General features: G+C 45.0%; 1 protein-coding gene across 1 annotated transcript in view; it reads right to left on the reverse strand.

Moving 5' to 3' along the window:
• The window catches only part of LOC120933541, a 39,958-nt gene extending 14,072 nt beyond the window's left edge, over positions 1 to 25,886 (reverse strand). The window contains exons 1-5 of the mRNA XM_040346800.1: positions 25,661 to 25,886; positions 15,777 to 16,163; positions 11,479 to 11,814; positions 9,068 to 9,433; positions 1,963 to 2,076 (exon numbers count right to left, since the gene is read on the reverse strand). Of these exons, the coding sequence (XP_040202734.1) occupies positions 1,963 to 2,076; positions 9,068 to 9,433; positions 11,479 to 11,814; positions 15,777 to 16,163; positions 25,661 to 25,697 (1,240 nt within the window). The 5' untranslated portion in view covers positions 25,698 to 25,886. The remainder of the gene's footprint in view (positions 1 to 1,962; positions 2,077 to 9,067; positions 9,434 to 11,478; positions 11,815 to 15,776; positions 16,164 to 25,660) is intronic.
• Positions 25,887 to 26,876: the final 990 nt, after the last annotated feature.

A 26,876-nucleotide genomic window follows, 5' to 3' on the forward strand; every position in this document is an offset into this window, starting at 1 on the left:
CAATGTTTTGGAAAATGTTTTGGAAAATGAAGAAATTAAATAAAAAAAATACACTCACTAGTTGATTGCAGTGTCAATAATCGGACTGAAGTGGCGGTGATCATGGACACTGACTGGCAACAGTTGGTAAAAATAATAATAATAATAATAATTTTTTATTCAACTATACTATTTTTTAGACATGTGCACACTGAAATATTTTGTTTCGTAATTTCGTTTTCGTCCGAAAAATAAATTTATTTCGTTACTCCCGAAATTCGTTTTTATTTATTTTGTTTTTCGTAAAAAAAATGCATTAGTCCGAAAATCCAAATTAAGGTCGAATCTGTCATTGAGTCTTATGGGGCCAGATCCTTTATAGCGAGTACGCTGGCGTATTTACTGATACGCTGGCGTACTTTCAAATTTCCCACGTCGTATCTTTAGTTTGAATCCTCAAACCAAGATATGACGGCATCTGGGTTTGATCCGACAGGCGTACGGCTTCGTACGCCTTCGGATCGTAGATGCAATACTTCGGCGTCCGCTGGGTGGAGTTCGTGTCGTTTTCCGCCTCTGGTATGCTAATTAGTCGTCTTTAGTCGGCTTTTTCCGGCGTATAGTTAAAGCTGCTATTTTGCGGCGTATAGATAGACTTGCCATGTTAAGTATGGCCGTCGTTCCCGCGTCGAAATTAGAATTTTTTTTTTGCGTAAGTCGTCCGTGAATAGGGATGGATGTAATTCACGTCTAAGTTAAAAAAATTACGTCGTTGCGACGTCATTTCGCGCAATGCACGGCGGGAAATTTCGAAACGAAGCATGCGCAGTTCATTCGGCGCGGGGACGCGCTTCATTTAAATGAAGCACGCCCCCTACCCGCCGATTTGAATTACGCGTCGAGAGATCCATTACGCCGCCGTAACTTACGGCGCAAATTCTTTGTGGAGTCAAAGAATTCAAAAGTAAGTTACAGCGGCGTAGCGTATCTCTGATACGCTGCACCTATCTAAATGTATGTGAATCTGGCCCATGGTGTCTGTCGAATGTTCAAAGAAAAAAAAACAAAAAAAAAACATGATTCGACAGAATCTTAAAAAAAAATAAAAAAAAGTCGAATCTTTTCTCTCTATGTCGACTCTTCTTCATGTCTCTATAATGTCGAATCTTTTCTCTCTATGTCGACTCTTCTTCATGTCTCTATAATGTCGAATCTTTTCTCTCTATGTCGACTCTTCTTCATGTCTCTATAATGTCGAATCTTTTCTCTCTATGTCGACTCTTCTTCATGTCTCTATAATGTCGAATCTTTTCTCTCCATGTCGAATCTTTTCTCTTTATGTAGAATAATATTGGACTAATAGAGTTAAGGTTAGGCACATTCGACCGCAACGAAAACGAAAATAAAGCATTTTTTTATGTCGGATCTTTCGGTTTTCGTTCTCTGTGCTTTCATTATCGTTTGTTAAGAGGATAACGAAAATACTTGAAATTCGGACGAAAACGAATGCACATGTCTACTATTTTTTACACCCTGTTACCAGATTGCTGATCACTGGTAAGAGCAATAGTTTTAGCTGTCATGAATGGCCTTCATTCATGACAGCTTGCTTACTATTGTGATCTGGAATTGGCTACTGCTAATCATACAGTACAGGATGCTGTGATTTGCTCAGATACCATGTGATAGCTGTGGCACAATCACAGCATCACAATAGTAAGCAAGCTGTCATGAACGGAAGCCATTCATGACAGTTTTGCTTACATTTAATCATGTGATCGCTATGATTGGTCATAAAGGAGGTCCCCAAGATATTGCCTTCATTTACAAGGATTTCCTCTCACTTCCTGTTTTGACTATGGGATAGGAAGTGAAGGTGAATCTCCCCAATGGAGCAAAGATGACAAAATAATTCTTACATTAGTTATTATCCTAAAATAAAAAATAAAAGTTTGCTTATAGATTTGCTTTACACTTACTCACCTTTTACTTTCAAAACTAGTAAGATCAGGATGATGATAATCATGATAATCACAGAAGTAATGATAATACTGATTATGGAAATTGGCAATTCTTTCCAGGTCATTTCAGTAGAGTCTAACAAAATAAAATAAAACAAAATATTAACTAACAGAAGAAAATACATGTAACAAACCAGTGAGCCTAAATTAAAAGTTGTTATAAAAGAACAATAAATATAATTGAAAAAAATAAACACGCAAAAGCCATCATAGCCATATAGAAACTGATATTAAGAACATTACATTTAAAAGGAGGCTATAATGGTCAATTTTATTACATTTTTGAAAGTGTATGCATTTATAAAGTAATGTTTTATATCTGATTTTGTACTGCTTATGGAAAATATTTATTTTACAAAAAAAAAAAAAAATTTAAAATGCAGAATCCATTACATTTTGCAAATAGACAATGGGAGAGGAGGAGCAGGTAAACAGGGTCTCCCATTGTCCATTTACAGAATAACTTGTATTCTGGGAACAGAATCATGGTGGATAAAAATCAATGATTTATAAAAAAAAAAAAAAAAAATTATTTTATTTGAATCATATTTGTTAGATTTTTATCAAGTGTATTTTAATAAAATGCTTTTGGAGTAAAAATCTAATCTAATCTAATGATAGTTTTTTTTTAAGATACATTAACCACGTAAGACCTGGACCATTGCCCCTTTTTGCGATTCGGCACTGCGTCGCTTTAACTGACAATTACGCGGTCGTGCGACGTGGCTCCCAAACAAAATTGGCGTCCTTTTTTTCCCACAAATAGAGCTTTCTTTTGGTGGTATTTGATCACCTCTGCGGTTTTTATTTTTGTGCTAAAAACAAAAATACAGCAACAATTTTGAAAAAAATGCAATATTTTTTACTTTTTGCTAAAATAAATATCCCCAAAAAAGATATAAAACAACTTTTTTTTTTCCTCAGTTTAGGCCGATACGTATTCTTCTACATATTTTTGGTAAAAAAAAAAATCGCAATAAGCGTTTAGCGATTGGTTTTCGCAAAATTTATAGCGTTTACAAAATAGGGGATAGTTTTATGGCATTTTTATTAATATTTTTTTTTTACTACTAATGGCGGCGATCAATGTTTTTTTTCGTGACTGCGACATTATGGCGAACACATCGGACAATTTTGACAAATTTTTGGGACCATTGTAATTTTCACAGCGAAAAGTGCTATAAAAATGCACTGATTACTGTGAAAATGACAATGCAGTGAAGGAGTTAACCACTAGGGGGCGCTGTAGGAGTTAAGTGTGACCTCATGTGGGTTTCTAACTGTAGGGGGGCGGGGCTGGACGTGTGACGTCAGTGATTGTCTTTCCCTATATCAGGGAACAGACGATCAATGACATTGCCACAATGAAGAACGGGGAAGGTGTGTTTACACTCTCCCCGTTCTTCAGCTCCTGTGACCGATCGCGAGCGTGATCACGGACACCAGGGTTCAGACCAGGTCGCGAGCGTGCCGCCGGCGGTGCGCTTGCGACCCCATGGCTGGGCTTTTGAAGAGGACGTACAGGTACGTGCTTGTGCCCAGCCGTGCCATTATGCCGATGTATATCGACGTGAAGGGGTCCTTAAGTGGTTAAAAATGTAGTTTATTCAGCCTGAAATGGAGCTTAGTTATGTAGCATGAGGCTGTATATTCTGTGATACAGGGGGTCCCCGGGTTACAAACAAGATAGAATTTTGTATGTTTTGTATGTTGGGGGAGCGGCGCAGGAAAGAGCGGTGATGTGCAGGCTTCACTAAGGCAGTTTTAGCAGCCCGGCAGGCCACCGGACCATACCAGGCCTGTGGATGGGCAGGGAGGATGACAAGAGGGCCTCTTAACTCGCAGCCAGGCCAGGCACAGGCCAGGAAGATGGCCGTGGCCGCGGGTGTGTGGGATCGATGTTTCCCTGAACGATCACGGGCAGAATCTCTGCAAAACAGGCACAGGACACAGCAGGATATGGAAAGGAACAGGCAGGCAGGTAATAAGGTTGTTTTTCAGCACGGATGGCTAAGGATGGAGTGCAGGATTCTTGGAGCTCCTCACTAACATGGCAGCGATGTCACTCGTACCCCGTTTGTAAGTAGGAGTCGTTCGCAACTCGGATGTTTGTAACTTGGGGACCCCCTGTATTTACATTTTTGGTAAACTCATTCAATGAATCCAAGCTCTGCAAGCTGAGATAACATGCACTGCATTGGCAATGTCACAGTAACCATGAGATAAAACAGAGTTCTGGAATATTCCTTTATGCCATTGTTTTGAGAATATATGTACACTATAAACTGTATGATTGAATTGGTTCTGATATCGCTGTTTTACTAACCTGATGACTTATTATTCTAAATAGGAAACCTTCATTTGGTTTGCAAATATTAAAGTTGAGTTGCAGTTCAGTGAGTAAAATAAGTATTTACCGTATATACTCGAGTAAAAGCCGACCCAAATATAAGCCGAGGCACCTAATTTTACCACAAAAAAAATTGAAAACGTATTGACTCGAGTATAAGCCTAGGGTGTCCATCCGCAGGCCTCACCGTGCCTCACTTTGCCTCACCGTGCCTCACTTTGCCTCACTGTGCCCATGCCTCACTGTGCCCATGCCTCACTGTGCCCATGCCTCACTGTGCCCATGACTAGACTGATGTTTAACATGGGAGCAGGGATGTATTTAGGTTTTGTGCTGCCCTAGGCCTGACTAAACTCGTGCACCCCCTAATTTGAATATGACCCACCCCTTCCTGTCAAGGCCACACCCCTTGCGGTTTAAGACCCACCCTGAAATTTTCAAGTGGGGACACTAGTTCTGATGGCCTGGGGGGGGGGGGGGCAATGGATTCCCTTAATTTGCATATATTCCCTCTCACTTCCTGTTTGGCTATGGGACAGGAAGTGAAGGAAAATCTCTGCAATGGGACAGGGATGGTAAAAAAATTTAAGCGACACCCCCCCCAAAGTTGCAGAATGCCAACCGCCCACATACTGGAAGCAGTGCGGCCGATTTATGGGGGCGCTAAACTAATTTGCCTAACAGTGTAGCGCAAGCCGGCAGAGACACTGTCTGTGCTGCCCCCCTGCAAAGTGCTGCCCTAGGCCTGGGCCTTGTTGGCCTAGGCCAAGATACAGCATTGCATGGGAGTCTACGGAAGGGGTGCCCGGTTTGAAAAATCGGTGCTCCCCAGACATAGGTTCCCCAGACATCAAACTTTGCACACTTGTAAAGGAGAAATGGGGCTATATGTGTGCCAAGAACCTACAACCGGCCGGTACCGGGTCTGCAAAGTCTATGGAAAGGGCGCACTGTTTGAAAAATCGGTGTTCCCTGGCCGTAGGTCCTCTGGACAACAAACTTTAAACACTTGTAGAGGAAGAGTGGGGCTACATGTGTGCCAAGTTTGGGGTCCAGGGAACCTACAACCATCCGGTACTGGGTCCCCAAAATCCGGGAGATCAGGCGCAAAAAGGTAACTTGAGTATAAGCCGAGGGGGGCATCTTCAGCACACAAAAAATGTGCTGAAAAACTTGGCTTATACTCGAGTATATGCGGTAATCCCCTACCAACCAACAATAATTGTGACTCCCACGGACTGGCTACAGTATGAGCTCATGTGGTACACAGATTAGTTCTATCAGTTTAAGAAGGTGCTCCCAATGACAACTCGTTATGTGTATAAAAGACACCTGTCCACAGAATCTCTTTTTTCCATTCAAACCTCACCATCATGGGCAACACCAAAGAGCTGTAAAAGGTCGTTAGGGACAAGATTGTAGACCTGAACAAGGCTGGAATGGGTTATACGACCATCGCCAAGAAGCTTGGTGAGAAGGAGACAACAGTTGGAGCGATTATTCGCCAATGGAAGGAAAACAAAATAACCATCAATCGTCCTCGTCTGGAGCTCCATGGAAGATTTCGCCTCATGGGGTAAGGATGGTCATGAGAAAAGTGAGGAATTAGTCCAGAACTAGGAGCTTGTGAATGATCTCAAGGCAGTTGGGACCACAGTCACCAAAGTCTTGGATGAGAATCTTATTCCCTCAGCCATAAACTGAATATGGGTCGTGGATGGGTCTTCCAGCATGACAATGACCCAATGCAACAAAGAAAAGGCTCAATAAGAAGCACATTAAAGGAGAAGTATAGCTAAAGCTCGTTTGGCTGTACTTTTCCTATGGATCACAGAAGTGCAGTTCGTTTTGCACTCCTGTGACCCGGAAACAGGCTGAAATCTGCTCTCTGATGATGTCATCGATCACTGACACCCGTCTCAGGCTCTCAGCGAGCCCCTGAGAGCCTGAGACAGATGCCCCTCCCCTCCACAGCCCAGTGCTCCAGTGAGCAAAGAGGGGGCAGAGCAGTGAGCTGTAACTGACAGTCTACAGCTCTCTGCTCACGAAGCTCTGAAAACCAAACGATCGCCGATGTTCGATCACTCGGTTCTCAGTATAGAGGTGTCGGGGGACAGATGCAGCATCGGACTGATGCTGCATCCACCAAGGTAAGTATGATTCAGGAAACAAAATTATTTACTTCTCTTTTAAGGTCATGGTATGGTGTGGCCTAGCCAGTCTCCAGACCTTAATCCTATAGAAAATATATGGAGGAAGCTAAAACTTCGAGTTGCCAAGAGACCTTAAGGATTTAAAGAAGATCTGTGCCTGTCAACAAGGTTTTCTCCAAGTACTAAGTCATGTTTTGCTTGGGGTTTAACCACTTCAGCCCCAGAAGAATTTACCCCCTTCCTAACCAGAGCACTTTTTACGATTCAGCACTGTGTCGCTTTAACTGACAATTGAGCGGTCGTGCATTTTTTTTTATAAATGTTTGGGGGTTATTTATTATAGCAAAAATAAATAGATTGCTTTTTTTTCAAAATTGTCGCTCTTTGTGTTTATAGCGCAAAAAATAAAAACCGCAGAGGTGGTCAAATACCACCAAAAGAAATCTCTATGTTTGGGAAAAAAGGACTTCAATTTTGTTTGGGTGCCACACCCAAACAAAATTGAAGTCCTTTTTTCCCAAACATAGAGATTTCTTTTGGTGGTATTTGACCACCTCTGCGGTTTTTATTTTTTGCGCTATAAACACAAAGAGCGACAATTTTGAAAAAAAAGCAATCTATTTATTTTTGCTATAATAAATACCCCCCAAACATTTATAAAAAAAAATGTCTTTCTCAGTTTAGGCCGATACGTATTCTTCTACATATAGTGCCGGGTTACTTCCAAAAGTTAAGGGATAATCAGAGTATAAGTGGCTCTGATTTAAATTTCAATTTGAAAAGGGGGCTTCTGTTTTGGCTTGGCTGTGCTGTGGGCCCATTCTGTTGTTGCTGGGGTGTTATACCACCCCGAGGCAACGGGTGGCACCAGTGGAGTCGAGGTTTGGGTGCCTCTTGCCAGCAGCCAATCGGGAGAGAGTGTTCTCTCGCGGGGCATGCTGGGAGAGGGTACTTCTGAAACAGACGCCATTGAGGCGTGGTCTTCTTCCGGTGTGGCACCCACCTTCAGGGTGTCCACACATCACGGCTCCCGGCGAAATGGCCCGCCACGCGATGCTCCTGGTTCCGTGACCATGATAGTTCGGCACGTTTAAGCTGTGGCGGGGCCCCAGTAGTCGACTGGGTCCCCAATCATGAGAAGATCCCAAGCGTTTTTCCTTTGAGGGGAAGCTGTTCGGTGGGGAGTCCGCCTGAGGAGAGCCAAGAGAGGCTGGCCTTCCAACAGGGCCTCGACAATCCACCGGTAATCAAGGTATCCGGACACTGAGAGGGTGGATGTTGGCAGTGGCGTAGCGTGGGTGGTGCGAGGGGGGCCACCGCCCCAGGTGCAAAATTTAAAGGGGCGCTGTCATGAATGTGGAGAGGAGGGAGTGCCAACAACAGATGGGACATAGGAACATGTGCATGATGCCACCACTCCAGGCTTTACCAGTCACTATCAAGTAAGCTCTCCTCTTCCCTACAGCCACCGCTGTCTCACATAGTGGATCATGTGACTAGACTGGAGCTAGCTGAAAATAGGTAAGTCCATGGGTCAGGGGGGCGCAAATTACTTGCTTCGCCCCAGGCGCTGACAACCCATGCTACGCCACTGGACGTTGGTCACCCGCCAGTCGGTACCTAACTGCAAACTACCTGAAGGAGATCCAGGCACAAAGTCTACTGAGGAGAATTATTCTCTGTGATCTAAGTTATAGGGAGGGTCCGTGGCAGAGACTTTCTTCCCTCAAGGTTCCGAGTGATACTCTGGCGATGAAGAAACAAAGTGGTTGGAAGCAGGACTGTTTCCATATTGTTATGCCTGAGTCTGCTATTTCTCCTACATCGTCACCCTCTACTGAAAGTTTTACTGTTTTACCTTGTTGGGTAAATAAAAGTGGACATTCCATTACTACGGCTCTCATCAACTACCCTAGACGGCGGAGTCACAGAGGTAACAGGTCATCCCATTCAATAACCAGCGGCTCCTTCGGGGGTGAGCACTACATGTGTAAATGACACTGGCAGGGAAGCGGTTAACAACTTGGTGGGGGAGGAAGGGGTGAAGTGTGTCCTAGGGAGTAATTCTAACTGTGGGGGATGGTCTTACTAGCACATGACAGAGATCGCTGCTTCCAATGACAGGGAAATTACTTCTTTACATCTCCGTGTTCTGCCTCTCCGTGACACGATCGCGATTTAAAGGGGACAAACAGGTGCGTCCCCATATTGTGTTTTTTCCAAAATTGTCGCTGTTTTTTTGTTTATAGCGCAAAAAATAAAAACCGCAGAGGTGATCAAATACCACCAAAAGAATGCTGGATTTCTGGGAAAAAAGGACGCAAATTTTGTTTGGGTACAGCATCGCACGATAGCTCAATTGTCAGTTAAAGAGACGCATTAACGAATCGCAAAAAATGGCTCAGTCATTGGGCAGCCAATTCTTCCGGGGCTGAAGTGGTTAAGGACTGGTACACTGCAATATACTGCATTTTTTTCTTTTTGGGTTTAGATGTACTTTAAGATTTAATTATACCATATATCTAAAATAAAGAAATAAGAGGTCAGACATTCTCGCACATTACCTTCAACACTTAGTCTGGTCTCTCCTCCGTACACAATTGAATCCTCATATTGGTTGTCACCTTTACACACTTTGAACACCACAAAGCAGTGAAATGTTGTGTTGTCCTCAGTCTTCACACCTTTTATATGGAGGTTTGCTGTCCCCATTATGCTTGTTCTCTGTTTATACTTGGAATGAACCATTTCCTGGTAGGGGTGGTAGGCGTACGGTCCGGTTACATTCCCCGCTCTCCAGTATACATTGACCCGCACGATATCTCTCTCTTTGTGACTGCTGTCTTGGGTGTAGGAACAAGTCAGATTTACAGATCCTCCTTTTCGGACTATGATCTTATGAGAATTCTTAGAATTGAATAATTGTTGCTCTAGAAAATGAGAACAAGATTTGACTTTAAAAACGTATCACATAATACGGTACACAAGTACTGTGATGTGCAATAAATTGTGACATTTGTGAAAAATCTTGCAAAGTGAGTGCTTTAAAAAATAATATAATATATAATATAAAATAATAAATATGAAATAGTTTTTTTGTACAATTTTATTATTATTTTTTTTAAGAAATTGGCATAGTGATAAAATCGTGCAAACAGAATGGCAAAACGCTTGTCACTCAAAAAAAGTTCCGGAATTATTTTAGACGACAGGCGTCCTGCGATTCTGTTTGCACGATATTACCGTGATTCGTTGGGCGACAAACGTGGCAAAATCATGCTGCAATCAGGGTGCCATTGGAAGTAACGGAGATCGCAGGCGCATCTGCAAATTTCTGTGGGGTATGCTATGTGCAGAGGGCACGGCTGGGCACAAGCATGTACAGGTATGTCACCTTTAAGTGCCCAGCCATGGGTCGTGCACGCACCGCCACCGTCGCGCTCGCGACCTAGTCCTGAGCTCCGTGACTGCGCCCGCAGGACCTGATCGCCCCCGGTGTCCCGCGATCGGGTCACAGCAGCTGAAGAATGAGGAGAGGTGATTGTAAACAAACCTTCAAAGGGAACGACGATCAGTGACATCACACGTCCAGCCACGCCCCCCCCTACAGTGAGAAACACACAATAGGACACACTTAACCCCTTTAGCGCTCCCCTAGTGGTTAACCCCTTCACTGCCATTGTCATTTTCACAGTAGCATTTTTATAGCACTTTTCACTGTGAAAATTACAATGGTCCCAAAAATGTGTCAAAAGTGTCCGATGTGTCCGCCATAATATTGCAGTCATGAAAAAAAATAAACGCTGATCGCCGCCATTACTAGTAAAAAAAAAATATTAATAAAAATGCCATAAAACTATCCCCTATATTGTAAACGCTATAACTTTTGTGCAAACCTATCAAAAAAACACTTATTGTGATTTTTTTTACCAAAAATATGTAGAAGAATACGTATCGGCCTAAACATTGGAAATTTTTTTTTTTTTTTTTAATATATTTTTTGGGGATATTTATTATAGCAAAAAGTAAAACTTTTTTTTTTTTTAAATTGTCGCTCTATTTTTGTTTATAGCGCAAAAAATAAAAACCGCAGAGGTGATCAAATACCACCAAAAGAAAGCTCTATTTGTGGGAAAAAAAGGACGCCAATCTTGTTTGGGAGCCACGTCGCACGACCGCACAATTGTCAGTTAAAGCGACGCAGTGCCGAATCGCAAAAAGGGGCCTGGTCCTTACCTGCATAATGGTCCGGGTCTTAAGTGGTTAATACTTCAACGCCTCCCTTGTCCTATCTATTTATAAGGCCTCGTACACACGACAGAATCTCGTCGTAAAAGAAACGTTGTTTTCCTCTACGAGATTCTTGTCAAGCTTTCCTTGCATACACACTGTCAAGACAAAATCTCGTCGTTCTCAAACGCGGTGACGTACAACACATACGACGGCACTATAAAGGGGAAGTTTGATTCCACTGGCGCCACCCTTGGGGCTGCTTTTGCTAATCTCATGTTACTGCGCGTTAGTAAAAGTTTGGTGAGAGACGATTTGCGCTTTTCAGTCTGTTACTACGTGACGAATGTGCTATCTCCATTACGAACGCTACTTTTACCGAAGGTGCGCTCCCATCTCATACTTTATTCTGAGCATGTGCAGGTTTTTAAGCATTCACACGAACGTGTTTCTCGTCGTAAACCAGCCCGACGAGAAACACGACGAAGAAAATTGAGACTCCCGACGAGAAAATAGAGAGCAGGTTCTCTTTTGTTCTCGTCGAGATCCACGACAGTTTTCTCGATGAAAAACATACACACAACCGTTTTTCTCGGCAAAAAAGCTCTGCCAGCATTTTTCTTGATGCTTTTTGCCGAGGAAAACGGTCGTGTGTACGAGGCTTAAAAGGTCAAAGTGTGGAGAACGATGGCCATACACCAAAATCTGATTTTTTAAGCAGAAACTGACCTTGTTGTGCTCTTACCTGCAACAACAAGTGTTGTGATTTGTTTGCTTAAAATTCCCCTTGTAGTAGTAACGTAACAGCAATAACCTCCCCGATCCTGATTGTTGGTTTTCCGTATGCGCAGTGAGATAGCTTGACGGTAATTGACCAGTGAGTGTCGGTTATCTTGATGTGTATTGTTTGATGTATCAACTTTTTTTCCATTAATGTCACAAATGTTCAAATCACTCTCTACACGATACCAGGTGACTTCCCCCCCAGAATCTATGATTTCCTTGGGGTAGTGACAGGGGATTCTGATGTCTTCACCTGACACAGCAATCAATTCTTCCAACTGAGTGGCAGTTTTCTGATCTAGATAATGACAATAAGATATTATTTATATATATATACGCTTCATATGACCACTGACAGGTAAAGTGAAAAACATTGATTATTTTGTTACAATGGCATCTGAAAGAGGGTGGGATATATTAGGCAGCAAGCAAACATGTTATCCATGAAGTTATCGACTTGTTGAAAGTAGAAAAAATGGGCAAGCGTAAGGATTTGAGTGATTTTGACAGGGGCCAAACTGTTATGCCGCGTACACACAATCACTTTTTGTGATGAAATTTTTTATTTTTTATCATGAAAAAAAATGACATTTTTCCAACTTGCCGCCTGGCAATGACAAATTGACGTCGGCAAAGTGGTTGTAGAATCCTGACTGGATGTCATATGACACCCCGCAACACCGATCTGCTGTGGTCAGAAGTGATACATCATGGAATACCATTCACTTTCACCACTACCTGGCCATACTATTTGCTAATTTTTCAATTATTTGAAATAAGCACCCCCAAAATCTTTTTACTCTGTAGTATGCTTTACCCCCAATACTGTTCTCTAACAGAGAATTTTTTTTTTCTTCAAAATTTTTATTGGCGTTTTCAAGTCAAATACAGAGTACAATTAAGTATTGTACGTCGTGCAACAACGTTTTTCACAATAACATAGAGCACGTATGAATGGTCACTAACGAGATACTATTAATAATGGAAATAACAGTAATAACAGGTAAGGCCGGACAACATTGATATGAGCTTGAAGCATAACCAGTCCTTCCCACCAGAGCGGCACCCCAAATGTGAGCTTTAGTGTCGCCGAGGCGGGGGGGCCTGCCTACGGTGGTCCAACCTTCAATAAGTTTCTTTATTAACACGTAAATAGCAAAATACAGAACAGGAATAGTGTTGGATTAATTTGTCAGGTATTAGTCGCAGCATTAATCCAATCGGTCCATGGCTGCCAGTCAGTCTGGCTGCAAGTAGTATATGGGTAGTTACATGTTTAAAGGGGTGGGGTATGTCTTCGATGGTGAGGTTTAGAATTGCGAGAGCTGGTGATGGGGGGATATGGATTTTGGTAACTCGTGATATGAGCCCAAAGATGTCATTCCAGTATTTTTGGATGGCGGAGCAGGTCCAGAAAATATGCATCATATTTCCCATTTCGGACCCGCATCTCCAGCAGGAGCTAGAGACGTGAGTGCCAAAGGAGGCCACTCTGCGGGAGCTGCGGTGGCTCAATGCGATTGGCACTGCACCGACAAGCCATTCACCTCTGCAGCTAGGGGTTCGGATCCCGGTCTTGGCTACATGTGAATTGAGTTTGATGGTCTCAGCCTGGCTCCCGGTGGGTGTGCTATGCGAGGTAAGCCTGCGCTTAGTACGCCCATCCCACAAAAACCACCACACTTACACGCACTCAAAATTGTTAACATGCACGCACTTTGACCACGTGGTCTCTAAAAAGAGAGGTGAAGGACTAACGGGGCTGGTTGAGCGGGCTAGATCCTCTTACTCCCTTATAGGGAGTCCTTCTGCCCTGTTGGGCTTCAAAGCAGAGCAGGTAGGGCGGGCTGTTTTGGAGGAGCCCCTCACGCACTCGCCATTGCCACCCAGGGCATGGAGAAAGATGGCAGATTGCCTCTGCCTACTCCCAACTCCTGCAGTCCAGCTCCTCTTTCGAGTACACGCACAAAAATACACTTTAAAAAAAAAAAAAAAGGAGGCCACTCTGGACGGGGTCATATACCATCTCAACGAAATCTTTTGCGTGAGCTCCCAAAGGGTCAAGCACTTAGTGGATTTGTAGATGGCTCTGAGTGCATGTTGCCATTGGGTGTTATCAAAAGTGAGAGCTAAGTCAGTTTCCCATTGTTGATACGGGCATGTCTTAGTGAAGGTGAATTTTTGATGTAGGAAGTTATAAAAATGGGAGATGCCTTTGATCCCTGATGTGGGATTGGTGAGATATTCCCAAGTTTTAGGGTGGATACCGTATAGGGGGATCGGTATAGTGTTCAGTACACGCAGGAATGTAAAGTGGTCAGCAGTTGCCAATCTGTATTCGGATTATAAGCTAGAGAAGGGTTTGATGCGAACAGAGAATTATTTTGGCGTAGGTGCATTCGTTTGCATTTAGAAACATTGAACTGCAGTTTCCATTATGTTGAATGACTTTCCAGCAATGCCAAATCATGTTCCATGTTACAGACACCTCCAGGAATATTAACTCTATTGTACACCTTTGTGTCATCAAGAAAGACATATCTTACCTTATATAGCTTACAAGAAGAGGAAAAAGAACAGGACTTAGTAAAGAGCCTTGTGGTACACCATTTACCACTTAAAGTGGAGGTTCACCCAAAAACTTTTTTTTTTAACATTAGATTGAGGCTCGTTTTGTCAAGGGGAATCGGGTGTTTTTTTTTACAATCGAAGCAGTACTTACCGTTTTAGAGATACATCTTCTCCGCCGCTTCCGGGTATGGGCTGCGGGACTGGGCTTCCGACAGGCTTCCGACGGTCGCATACATCGCATCACGATTTTCCGAAAGGTAGCCGAACGTCGGTGCGCAGGCGCCGTATAGAGCCGCACCAACGTTTGGCTTCTTTCAGCTACTCGTGACGCGATGTATGCGACCGTCGGAAGCCTGTCGGAAGCCTGTCAATCAAATAGGAACGCCCAGTCCCGAAGACCATACCCGGAAGCGGCGGAGAAGATCTATCTCTAAAACGGTAAGTACTGCTTCAATTAAAAAAAAAACACCCGATTCCCTTTGACAAAATGAGCCTCAATCTAATGTTAAAAAAAAAATTTTCGGATGAACTCCCGCTTTAAGGACCCCTTCATGCTGATATACGTCGGCAGAAGGGCACGGCTGGGCACAGGCACATACCTGTATTTTGCCTTTAAGAGCCTCGCTCTCGCGACCCGGTCCGGAGCTCCGTGACCGCGCCCGCAGGACCAGCGGACCCGATCACTGCCGGTGTCCCACGATCGGTCACAGGAGCTGAAGAATGGGGAGAGGTGTGTGTAAACACACCTTCCCCATTCTTCTGCGTGGCAGTGTCACTGATCGTCTGTTCTCTGATATAGGGAACGACGATCAGTGACGTCACGCCTACAGCCACGCCCCCCTACAGTAAGAATCACTCCCTTAGGGCACACCTAACCCATTAGCGCCCCCTAGTGGTTAACCCCTTCACTGCCATTGTCATTTTCGCTGTGAAAATGACAATGGTCCCAAAAATGTGTCAAAAGTGTCCGATGTGTCCGCCCTAATGTCGCAGTCACACAAAAAAAAAGTGACACTTTTCGCTGTGAAAATGACAATGGTCCCAAAAATGTGTCAAAAGTGTCCGATGTGTCCGCCCTAATGTCGCAGTCACACAAAAAAAGTGACACAGTGCCAAATCGCAAAAAGGGGCCAGTTCCTTTACCTGCATATTGGTCCGGGTCTTAAGTGGTTAAGGACTGACCTCACATACAACCACCTTACTGATTGTTTTGTAGCATCTTATGCCTTACACATGATCGGAAATTTGACAAGAAAAGTCCGATGTGAGCTTTTTGTCGGAAATTCTGTTGGACTTTTTCTGTCCGAATTTACACCAACAAAAATTGAGAGCAGGTTCTCTATTTTTACGACCGACGGTCGTCTGTATGCAATTCCGACGTGCAAAAAAACATGCATTCTCAGAATCAAGCAGAAGAGCCAAACTGCCTATTGAACTTCATTGATCTCGGCTCATCGTACGTGTTGTACGTCACCGTGTTCTTGACGGTCGGAATTTCCAACAAGATTTGTGTGACCGTGTGTATGCAACACAAGTTTGAGCCAACATTCCATTGGAAAAAAATCCACGGTTTTGTTGTCGGAATTTCCGATCATGTGTACGCGGCAATAAAGTGTGTTCATCTTCTTACCTTGTTTCAACTATTAAAAATTGTTGATTTATGGAAAAAAATAATCGATATCTATTTACCTGAGAATTGCAGAAGAGTCCCGTACTGATTCTTCCAAAATGTTTGTGGATTTTGTTTGTTAAATATTTGGCAGCAGAATAACGGACCATCTGTTGGTTTCAGTCCTGTGATCTCCATATAATGTGTTCTGCTCCTATTAGGATCCTTCCATGTGAAACGACGCTCTTCATATTGCTCTGCAACGTTTCCAGAAGGGATCACATCTGTGTTATGTAGACATGTTGTTTCCTTTCCCTCTAACCAGTGGATGCTTATATGTTCCTCCTCTCCCAGTTCCTGGTGGTCATTGTATGAACACGGTATAATAACAGATCCTCCAGATTGTACAATACGAGTTTTCACCTGATAAACACAGGACTTATCGGAAGAGACTGCAATTCCTGCAACTAGCGGAACAGACAAAATATCTTACTAATATCAATTCACTAAAGAGTTACAAAAAGTTCACACCTTTCCATGATCTTCCATCTTTTTTATGCATATAACATTCCATATACTAAAGAAGAATGTTTCTTAAAGCGGTGGTTCACCCTCCTTCACATTATTAGACCATTACATTCGGCATCGTAGCGCGAGCTACGGTATGCCGGTCTTAAATTTTTAATCCCCGTACTCACTGTGCTATCGATGATTGAAGAATCCGACTCCCGCGGGGAATGGGCGTGCCTATGGAGAGGGAGGATGATTGACGGCCGGCTCTGGCACGTCACGCTCCCCGAAGACAGCCGGAGTAGGTCTCGGCTCTTCACGGCGCCTGCGCACAGGCTATGCGCAGGCGCCGTGAATAGCCAAGCCTATTTCGGCTATTTCCGGAGAAGCGTGACGTGCCAGGGCCGGCCGTCAATCACCTTCTCTCACCATAGGAACGCCCATTCCCCGGAATCTTCAATGAGCCATAGCACAGTGAGTACGGGGATAAAAAATGTAAGACCGGCATACCGTAGCTCGCGCTACGATGCCGAATGTAATGGTCTAATAAAAAAAAACATTTTTTTTTTTTTTTAACAGGGTGAACCCCCGCTTTAAGCCCTGTACACACGACCGGGATTCACAGCGTTATAAAGTCCGCCGGGAAACATGAGAACCTGCTCGGTAAGTTTCCCCATGTACACACAACCGGGTTTCCCTTCGGGAAAGCTGCAGGGAATCCCAGCCGTGTGTGTGCTCCCTCGCAGTGTTTCATCATAAGAAAACTGTCTGGTTTAAAACCGCCAGGGATCCCGGCGGGAAAATAGAGAGCAGGTTTTAAATTTTCCCGTCGGGATTCCCGGCAGTTTTCCTGTCGGGAAAACTGCGAGGACGCATACACACAGCCGTGATTACCGGCCAAATGCTCACCCCGCAGTTTTCCTGTCAGGAAATCCGGTCGTGTGTACGGGGCTTGAGAGGTATTAACCGCTTCAGCCCCGGAAGATTTTACCCCCTTCCTGAGCAAAGCACTTTTACAATTTGGCACTGCGTCGCCTTAACTGACTATTGTCCTGTAGTGCAACACTGTACATAAACAAAATTTGCGTTCTTTTTTCACCACAAATAGAGCTTTTTTTTGTGCTATTTGATCACCTCTGCTGTTTTTATTTTTCGTGCTATTAACAAACAAATACCGTAAATTTTGAAAAAAATATAAAATAATTTGTACTTTTTGCTTTAATAAATATCCCCAAAAATGTTCTTAAAAAACAAATTTCGTCATCAGTTTAGGCCAGGGGTCTCCAAACTTTAGACTTTACGGGGAGCCGGACTGTGGTCATTGGGAGTAGAAAAGGTCCCGATGTCAGTGGGAAAAAATAATTCCCCATTGTTTATTTAAGTGGGAGAAATTTTGTGCCTCCTTGTTGGTGTCACTGGGAGGAATTGTGCCCCATCATTGGTGTCATTGAGCCCCATTGTTGGTGCCATTGGGAGGAATTGTGCCAGATTATTGGTGTCCTTGGAGGGAATTGTGTCAAATAGTGGATGAAACAGTGCCTCAAGGGCCAGGTAAAAGCAAGCAAAGGGCCACATCTGGCCCCCAGGCCACAGTTTGGAGACCTCTGGTTTAGGCCAATATATATTCTTCTGCATATTTTTGCTAAAAAAATTACAATACGCTTATATTGATTGGTTTACGCAAAAGTTATAGCGTCTACAAACTATGGGAAAGATTTTTGGCATTTTAATGGCGTTTATTTTTTTTTACTAGAAATGGCAGTGACCTGCGACATTGTGGCAGGCAGATCGGACACTTTTGACACATTTTTGGGACCACTGACATTTATACAGCAATTAGTGCTATAAAAATGCACTGTTACTGTGTAAATGTCACTGGCAGGAAAGGAGCTAACAATAGGGGGCAATCAAGGGGTTAAATGTGTTCCTTAGGTGTGTTTGTAACTTTGAGGGGAAGGGACTGACTAGAGGAGGAGCCGGATCGTCGTTTCTACTTGGTAGGAACAGACAATCCCTGTGATGGCTCTCGTGCCTGCGATCGCGGGTGGCTGGCAAACGCGCGTCTGCTATGGGTCTTAAAGGGGACAATGTACCCAGACATGGAGCTGTGGTTCGGCCCCACCCCATCTCTCAAGGCTTTTTATCTTAATGCATAGAATGCATTAAGATAAAACAAACTTCTACCTTTACAACCCCTTTAAAAATTCAGTCAGTTTTTCTGTTGCCATCTGTGTCCCCCCTCTATTATCCATGACATGCTCTGCTTGACAGTAAAACCTAAACGATATGTAGCAACAAAATAACCCACAGAAAAAGTGCAGAGTGGCATCCCAAAGTAATATTTTCGAACAGTAGCAATTTGTGTATTCATATGAGGATCCAATGACACATATAAGAATATCTAATGATCATGCAATGATTTCTACTGGTAAGAAAGGTGAAGCAATGTATGAAACATGTGAACCTCAATGGCTGTTAACGTTTTGTTGAGGGAATATTACTTCCCCATAAAGTGGTTGTAAACCTCAGACATGAAATATGAACAGAGCATATGCCTCTATAGTGTATATTTGTCTCAATCCAGAGCACTAAGTATCATTTCTGTCTGCTGCTTTCTTCCCCTGCTATCTGCATGAATCACCCCTGACAAGTTTTCTTGACAGCAAGAGAAAAATGGTGACAGGGAGGGACCTCAAGCTGAGTGACAGATTTAGCTTTGTTCAGGTGTGCTTTGTGAAGGGGGGTGTGTCCCTTCCCTCCAATCAGCTCTCAGAGAGACAGGTGCAGATTGCACAGAGATCCAGAGAAGGGTGATCGGCACATCATTCAGAACCAGGCTTAGATGGAAAGCAGGCAGAATACCAAACTGAGGAGTGGCTCAGAGGCAAAGAACTGAAGCAGCACCAGAGAGGTCTTGGGTTCAATACCACCCAGAGCCACTTGGGGGTTGACGCTGCTTGCACGGCACGGTCGGTACCGTGACATTAGGTGTTGATGTTGCCACAACACTGCAACCCCTCACAGTTAGTCTTGGTGGGCGCAGGAACGCCCTGCTGTGAAATATTAGATCAAGAATTGTAATTACATCCCCCTGTTGAACAGGGGCAGAAAAATTGGGCCTTAGGCACTGGTGCCACAACACTGCATCCCCTCACAGATACTGTAGTATGAGCCCTGCGTAATTACACACCTGTTAAACGGGGGCAGAAAAATTGGGCCTTAGCCACTGGTGGCAGTGCCCAGAACCAAAAATGTTCTAACAAGCTATCAACATGAATATTGAGGAGGAAGAGGATAGTCACTCAGCATCAGCATAGGCAGTCTTGAAGGCATCTCACATTAAAAAAAAAAAATATTCGGTCACATCAGGTGCTTGGTAGCTGGTGATCCAAGACTGATTCATTTTTATGAAGGTCAGTCGATCGACCGAGTCGGTGGACAGGTGCACCCTGTGATTGGTTACAAAGCCTTCAGCAGCACTGAATGAACGCTGGATGCAGGACAGGCCAGTAGCTCAATTGCATACTGTGAAAGCTCTGGCCAGTGATCCATCCTCAAGACCCAGTAACCCAGAGGATTTTCGGTGGGAAAGGTGTCCAAGTCTGATCTTGCCCCTAGGTATTCCTGCACCATGTGAATCAGGCGCTGGCGATGGTTGCTGGAACCAATCATACCTTGGGGCTGCGGACTAAAAAATTGTCTGAACGCATCGGTCAGGCGGCCACCTTCTGCACTGCTCCTTCTGTGACTGACCAAAGCCTCAGCAACACGTTGTCCAGGACCAGGAATTTGTAACCAACCAGGCTCTGGAAATGTGTTGCACAAACCTTTCTGCAAGGCCTCCCGAAGATGTTTCATCCTCTGCTCCCTCTGCGACGGCAAGATAAGGTCTGCAACCTTACCCTTGTAACGTGGATCAAGGAGAGTTGCCAGCCAGTAATGATCCCTCTCCTTGATGCCACGAATAGGAGGATCCTTTCGCAGGCTTTGCAGGATCAGGGAGGCCATGCAGCGTAGGTTTGCTGAGGCATTCGGTCCGGAGTTCTCTGGTTCACTGAGGACAACATGATCCGCAGCCACCTCCTCCCAACCACGCAGTCCATAGGTTTCGGGGGACTGTAAATGATCCCTTGAAGGCTGCTGCTGACGATGAATGCTAGGCTCCACCTCCATGCTGACACAATCCTCCTCCTCGTCCTCTTCCTGTGTGATCGGCGGGCCCGCAGGAACACTGTCTGGATAAAGGGGGCCTTGAGAGGTAAGGAAGTCCTCCTCTTCCTCTTCTATTCTGCCTCAAGTGCCCTGTCCATTATTCCATGCAGTGTGTGCTCCAACAGGTGAACAAGAGGGACAGTATCACTGATGCATGCACTGTCACTTCTCACCATCCTCGTGGCCTCCTCAAATGGTGACAGGACAGTGCATGCATCCCTGATCATGACCCACTGGCGTGGGAAAAAAAAACAAGCTATCCTGATCTTGTCCTGGTGCCTTAGTCGCACAGGTACTCATTGATGGCCCTCTGCTGCGTGTGCAGCCGCTGCACCATGGCCAACACTAAGTTCCACCTGGTGGGCATGTCACAGATTAGGGGGTTTTTGGGCAGGTTAAATTCCCTTATTATATGACCAGCAGAAATGCACACAGACTTTCCTGGCCTGCCTTAGAACATCCTGTAAGCCTGGGTACCTGCCCAAGAAACGCTGCACCGCCAAGTTAAGGACGTGAGCCAAACAGGGCACATGGGTCAGGTGTCCCTGTCGGAGGGCGGAGAGGAGGTTGGTGCCATTGTCGCAAACCACCATTCCTGGCTGAAGCTGGCGTGGCATCAACCACCTCTGAGCCTACCCCTGCAGAGCTGACAGAACCTCTGCCCCAGTGTGGCACCTGTCCCCCAAGCACACCAGCTCAAGCACTGCATGGCATCTCTTTGCCTGCGTGCTTGCGTAGCCCCTTGAACGCCTATAGAGCACCGCTGGTTCCGAAGACAAATCAGCAGAGGAAGAGGCCATGGAGAAAGAAGAAGAGGAGGGGGTGGAGGAGAGAGATGTGTCAGAATCCCCAGTAGTAGCATTTTGGAGGCGTGGTGGCGGAAAAACTTCCAACACTACTGCACCCTGTCCTGCATCCTTTCCAGCTGCCAGCAGAGTCACCCAGTGCGCTGTGAAAGATAGGTAATGTCCCTGTCCATGCCTGCTTGACCATGAGTCAGTGGTAATATGCACCTTACCGTTGACCGCCCTGTCCAGCGAGGCCAAGACATTGCCTGCCGAATGCCGCTAGAGAGCCGGAATCGCCTTACTTGAAAAAAAGTGGCGCTTGGGAACCTGCCACTGAGGTACCGCACCTTCCACAAACTTACGGAATGGGGCAGAGTCTACCAACTGAAAAGGCAGCATTTGAAGTGCTAGCAATTTAGCCAAGCTAGCATTCAACCGCTGGGCATGTGGATGGCTGGGAGCGAATTTCTTTCGCTGGTGTAGCAACTGGGGCAGGGAAATTAGCCTGGTACATTCGGACGTTGGTGTACCGATAGCAGATTGCCCGCAAGTACTTGGCAGTGGCACACCTAATTCCACACTGTTACGTACCTGGTTTCCAGAGTCTGATGCAGGGTAGCCTCTCTTACGACTCTGGTTCGCGAGCCACTGGATATGGGACAGCGGGCTCGGAGCACAGAGGGGTAGGAGTGCCGGGTGGTGATGTGTAGAAGCAGGTGGACGAATACCTCTGGCAAGTAGATGCTGAACGTACAGCGGAGGATGGGTCAGCGACCCGCACAGAAGCTGCGACTACAGCGGCACAAGTTAGTAACAGTTCAGGTATACCGGGAAAGCAGGGTCAAACAAGCCGGGTCATAACAGGTGATCGTGCAGAAAGATGACTGAAGAGTGGTCGGTAAACAAGCAGGTGGATCTGGCAGCAGTGAAGTCAAGCAGGCGGATGGTCAAACGGAGCCGGGTCAGGATAGGAGAGATGAGAGGAGTCAGACAAGCCGGGTTCGGTATTCAAATCAGGTTTCAGGTAGAGTAGTCAAAACAAGCCAAGTTCAGTGTTCAAATCAGGTTTCAGATAGCAAACAGGTCTCAGATAGGATCCACGTCAGAACTGCAGATCAGGCAGCAAAGACACTGTGCTGCTGAGGTGTTTAAATAGGGCAGCCTGCTGTTAATCACTGAAATCAGTCTGCACCATTAACCCTTAAGTGGCAGATCCATGACACACACCTTCATGCCTCTCAGTGCAGGTTTCTGAGAGGACTGAAGGTATAGTGGGGTTGGAGATCCCAGATGATGAGGAGCAAGGAGAGGTCCGCTTTGTTCTTTGGTGTGGGTCTTTTATGTAGGCTTGCCAACAGACTGCATGGCAGGTTGACATATGTCTGGTCAAGCATGTGGTGCCCAAGCGGCTGGTGTTTTGGCCACGCTTGATACGCTTCAGACATATGTTGCAAATAGGAATGGTGCCATCTGCAACACACATCTGAAAAAATGCCCTCACGCCAAAGAACTTTTGGAAAAACGCACAGAGTCAGCAGTGCCCTGCACATGCGGAGCTCTGCAGGGTGATGCAGTCGGTTGGCTGCCCTTAAGCTGGCCCCTGGAGGGCATCCTGCCTCGTTGGAGATGTGTCTCCTCCTCCTCTCTCCTATCAGGCACCCAGGTAGAGTCAGTGACCTCATAATCCCCTCCCTCCTCATCACTGGAGCAAACCTGGCAGTATGCTGCAGCTGGGGGAACATGACTGCCATTTTGTTGTCCTTCTGTCTGGGCTCACGTTACTGCCTTCCTCAAGCTGGGTACCATCATCGGAGCCTTCAAAACGCTGCACATGTACCCAACACTGTGGTTGAACAATTCGGGGGACTCCTCTGTGCATGATGGTGGGGCTAGGGAAGAAGTAACTGATGACCTCGAGCCGATGGAATAGGCCGCTTTGGCACCTGCATTCGCAGCCAAGGTAGCCTGGGTGACAGAGGATGAGGAGGCTGAGGACGGCTTGGTCATCCACTCTATTAACTCTTCTGCATGTTGCGGCTCAACGCGGCCAGCTGCCGGAAAAAAGGGACAAGCATGCCCCACGGCCATGTGCTGATGAGGATGCACTGTTTCCATGACCAGCACTGTTGCCTCTAGAAATAGCTTGCCCTCTTTTATTGGCCTGTGAGTGTCTGCCTCTCCTTGTTGGCCTTCCAGACATACTGTATTTGAATGGTCTGCAGTCAGCTTTACCTGCACACTGTGCCCCGTATACAGTACACTGCCTTAATATACTGCAGCTTAGCTCAATCAACTGCCTGCCTGTATTATTAGGAATATAATAGGGATGGTCTGCAGTCAGCTTTAGCTGCACACTGTGCCCAGTATACAGTACACTGACTTAATATACTGCAGCTTAGCTCAATCAACTGCCTGCCTGTATTATGAAGAAGAGAACAGGGATGGTCTGCAGTCAGATTTACCTGCACACTGTGGCCAGTATACAGTACACTGACTTAATATACTGCAGCTTAGCTCAATCAACTGCCTGCCTGTATTATTAGGAAGAGAACAGGGATGGTCTGCAGTCAGCTTTACCTGCACACTGTGGCAGTGGTGTATTTAGGTTTTGTGCTGCCCTAGGCCTGACTAAATTTGTGTACCTCCTAATTTAAATATGACCCACCCCCTTCTTGTCAAGGCCACACCCCTTTCTGTTTAAGACCCACCCTGACATTTTCGAGTGGGGACACTAGTACTCAATGCCTGGGTGGGGGGGAATGGATCCCCTAATTTTCATAGATTTCCTCTCACTTCCTGTTTGGCTATGGGGCAGAAGGTGAAGGGAAATCTCTGCAATGGGGCAGGGATGGTAAAAAAAATAAACTGACAGGGGCTATAACCCTCCCTTACTCTACCCAAAATGAAAAAAAAAAAAGTGTTGCCTATAGTTCTACTTCAAGCACAAATTTCTGATAATTTTATGGAAAGGACTAAGAATATATAACCATGCCAATGGTACAGCAGAAAACATATAGCACAGTGAGGAAGGATTGTGGTCCAGGATGATAGGACAGTCAAAAGAAATAGCTTGCGTTACACCAACAGTGTAGCACAAGCCAGTGGGGACTCTTTCCGTGCTGCCCCCCTGCAAAGTGCTGCCCTAGGCCTGGGCCTTGTTGGCCTAGGCCAGGATACAGCATTGCACTGTGGCCAGTGTACAGTACACTGACTTAATATACCGCAGATTAGCTCAATCAACTGCCTGCCTGTACTATTAAGAAGAGAACAGGGATGATCTTCAGTCAGCTTTACCTGCGCACTGTGCGCAGTATACAGTACACTGACTTAATATACTGCAGCTTAGCTCAATCAACTGCCTGCCTGTATTATTAGGAAGAGAACTGGGATGGTCTGCAGTCAACTTTATCTGCATACTGTGGCCAGTATACAGTACACTGACTTAATATACTGCAGCGAGAATAACAGGAACACTCTGAAGTGAGATCTAGCTAAACTGAATACAGTGTATATATATATATATATATATACACACATACACACACAACGCCTGGGATGAATATATATACTAAATACACTGACTGCAGCTACCTAAATCGCCTGCCTGTTCTATCTAACTGAAATGAAATGATACTCTGACTCTCTCTCTCACCACGCCGCAACACACTACACAAGACCGACGTGCAGGTGGCCTTATATAGTGTGTGGCGTGTACTTAGTCCCCCTGAGCCTTGATTGGCCACGGGCACCATGCCAATTATGGCTCTCTGTTCTGACGGCGCTGTGATTGGCCAAAGCATGCGGGTCATAGTGCATGCTTGGCCAATCATCAGCCAGCAATGCATTGCGATGAGGCAGTGAATTATGCGGTGACGCGCAACTCGAATTTGGAGCGAGCCGCCCAGAAAGTTTGATCTTCGTCGAAACGATCGAACATCTGATGTTCAAGTCAAACTCAAAGCTCATCCCTATTGACATGCTGTCCACAGTAACATTCGAATTTGCAGAGCAGAGTAGGACTGGCCTAAGAGGGATTACTTTGACGCAGTTGGCCGGCTTAAACATGTATTTTAATATGTGTGAACTAAATATCCCTATTTTTTATTGCAAATTTTTCTTGAAAGTGTAAAGCAGTGTGCAGAGGGTTCATCCAGTATTTTTAGGTGCATTATTGAAACATGTTACACGTTCCACCCTAACTACAGGTGTAACATGTAACAAAGGTGAACTTATCCGTTTAATATTAAACATTGCATAACATCCCTTTTTTTAGGGGAACTACATTTTTGGGCACCTCTGCTATACCATGCTCTAAGGGACCTTCTTTTACTTCCACTACTATACCAGACTGTAATACAGAATAAGCATAATTATTATTAATAATAATAATAATAATAATAATAATAATAATAATAATAATAATAACAATAATAACATCCTTGTTTTGTACTTACCTTGAAAGCAAATGAAAATCGTGATGAAAAGTCTCATGTTTGCTCGTAGAGCAGACAGCAGAGAGTCTGTAGACAGACTGTGCGGCCACTTGGATATTAACTGGAATATGTAAGTTGATGTAAAGAAAAAAGGAACTGAGCTGAACTGCAAGGGGAAGGTGAAGCAATAACAGAAGAAGAGATGGTATTGTCTGAAAAAGATGCTAAGAAACAACAAACAAAAAAACATTAGGGAGAGGAGCGAAGATCTACAGTTAGGTAAAAAGATACACATTTTAGTGTGCAGCAACTTCTCTATAGAAAGTTAAATTAAATCTGACCTCCAGCCTTACCTTCAGTCTTGCACTGAACTCAAATGAAATATCTTACTCTGATTTTACAAGGTTTGTCTAAAAAGTTTGGTGATCTGTCTGATATCCCTCAGTCAGCTCCAGCAAAGTTTGATAGAACAGGCTCCCCAGCTAGCTTAGCTGGGACCTCAATAAGCAAACAAAGAAGCATGTCTGGACCGCCCAGAAGGGCAGCAGCCCTTCAGGCTGGGCTCTTCTCCTGCTGCACAAGAACCCCTCTGTTCCAAGCTGCAAACTATTTATGCTCACTCCCAGCCACCTACTGCCCCCCCCCCCAGGGAATGGCTTGGACTACATAAATATTTATAGGTAGATTCACAGAGAAAGGCTTAAACTTGCGGCGGCGTAGCTTAGCCTGTTTAGGCTACGCCGCCGTAAGTTAGCTAGGCAAGTACATGATTCTCAATGTACTTGCCTGCTAATATACGGCGGCGTAGCCTAAAGTGGGCGGGCGTAAGGGCGCTGAATTCAAATGTCTTGTAGGGGGGCGTGTTTTATGGTAATGAGGCTTGACCTCACATTTTTTACGTTTTTTTTTAATGCGCATGCGCCCGGTGCCTACATTTCCCAGGGTGCATTGCGGCTAAGTACGCCGCACGGGCCTATTGATTTCGACGTGGAAGTAAACTACGTAAATCCCGATTCGCGGACGACTTACGCAAACAACGTAAAAAATTGGAATCTCGCGGCGGGAACGGCGGCCATACTTTAACATTGTTATTCCACCTAATAGATGGAATAACTTTAGGCCTGCTAATGCCTTACGGAAACTGCGTAAAACTACTGCGGCAGCCGGGCGTACGTTCGTGAATCGGCGTATCAACTCATTTACATATTCTACGCCAACCGCAATGGAAGCGCCACCT

This window comes from Rana temporaria, chromosome 3 (assembly GCF_905171775.1).
Source record: "Rana temporaria chromosome 3, aRanTem1.1, whole genome shotgun sequence".
NCBI classification, from domain to species: domain Eukaryota; kingdom Metazoa; phylum Chordata; class Amphibia; order Anura; family Ranidae; genus Rana; species Rana temporaria.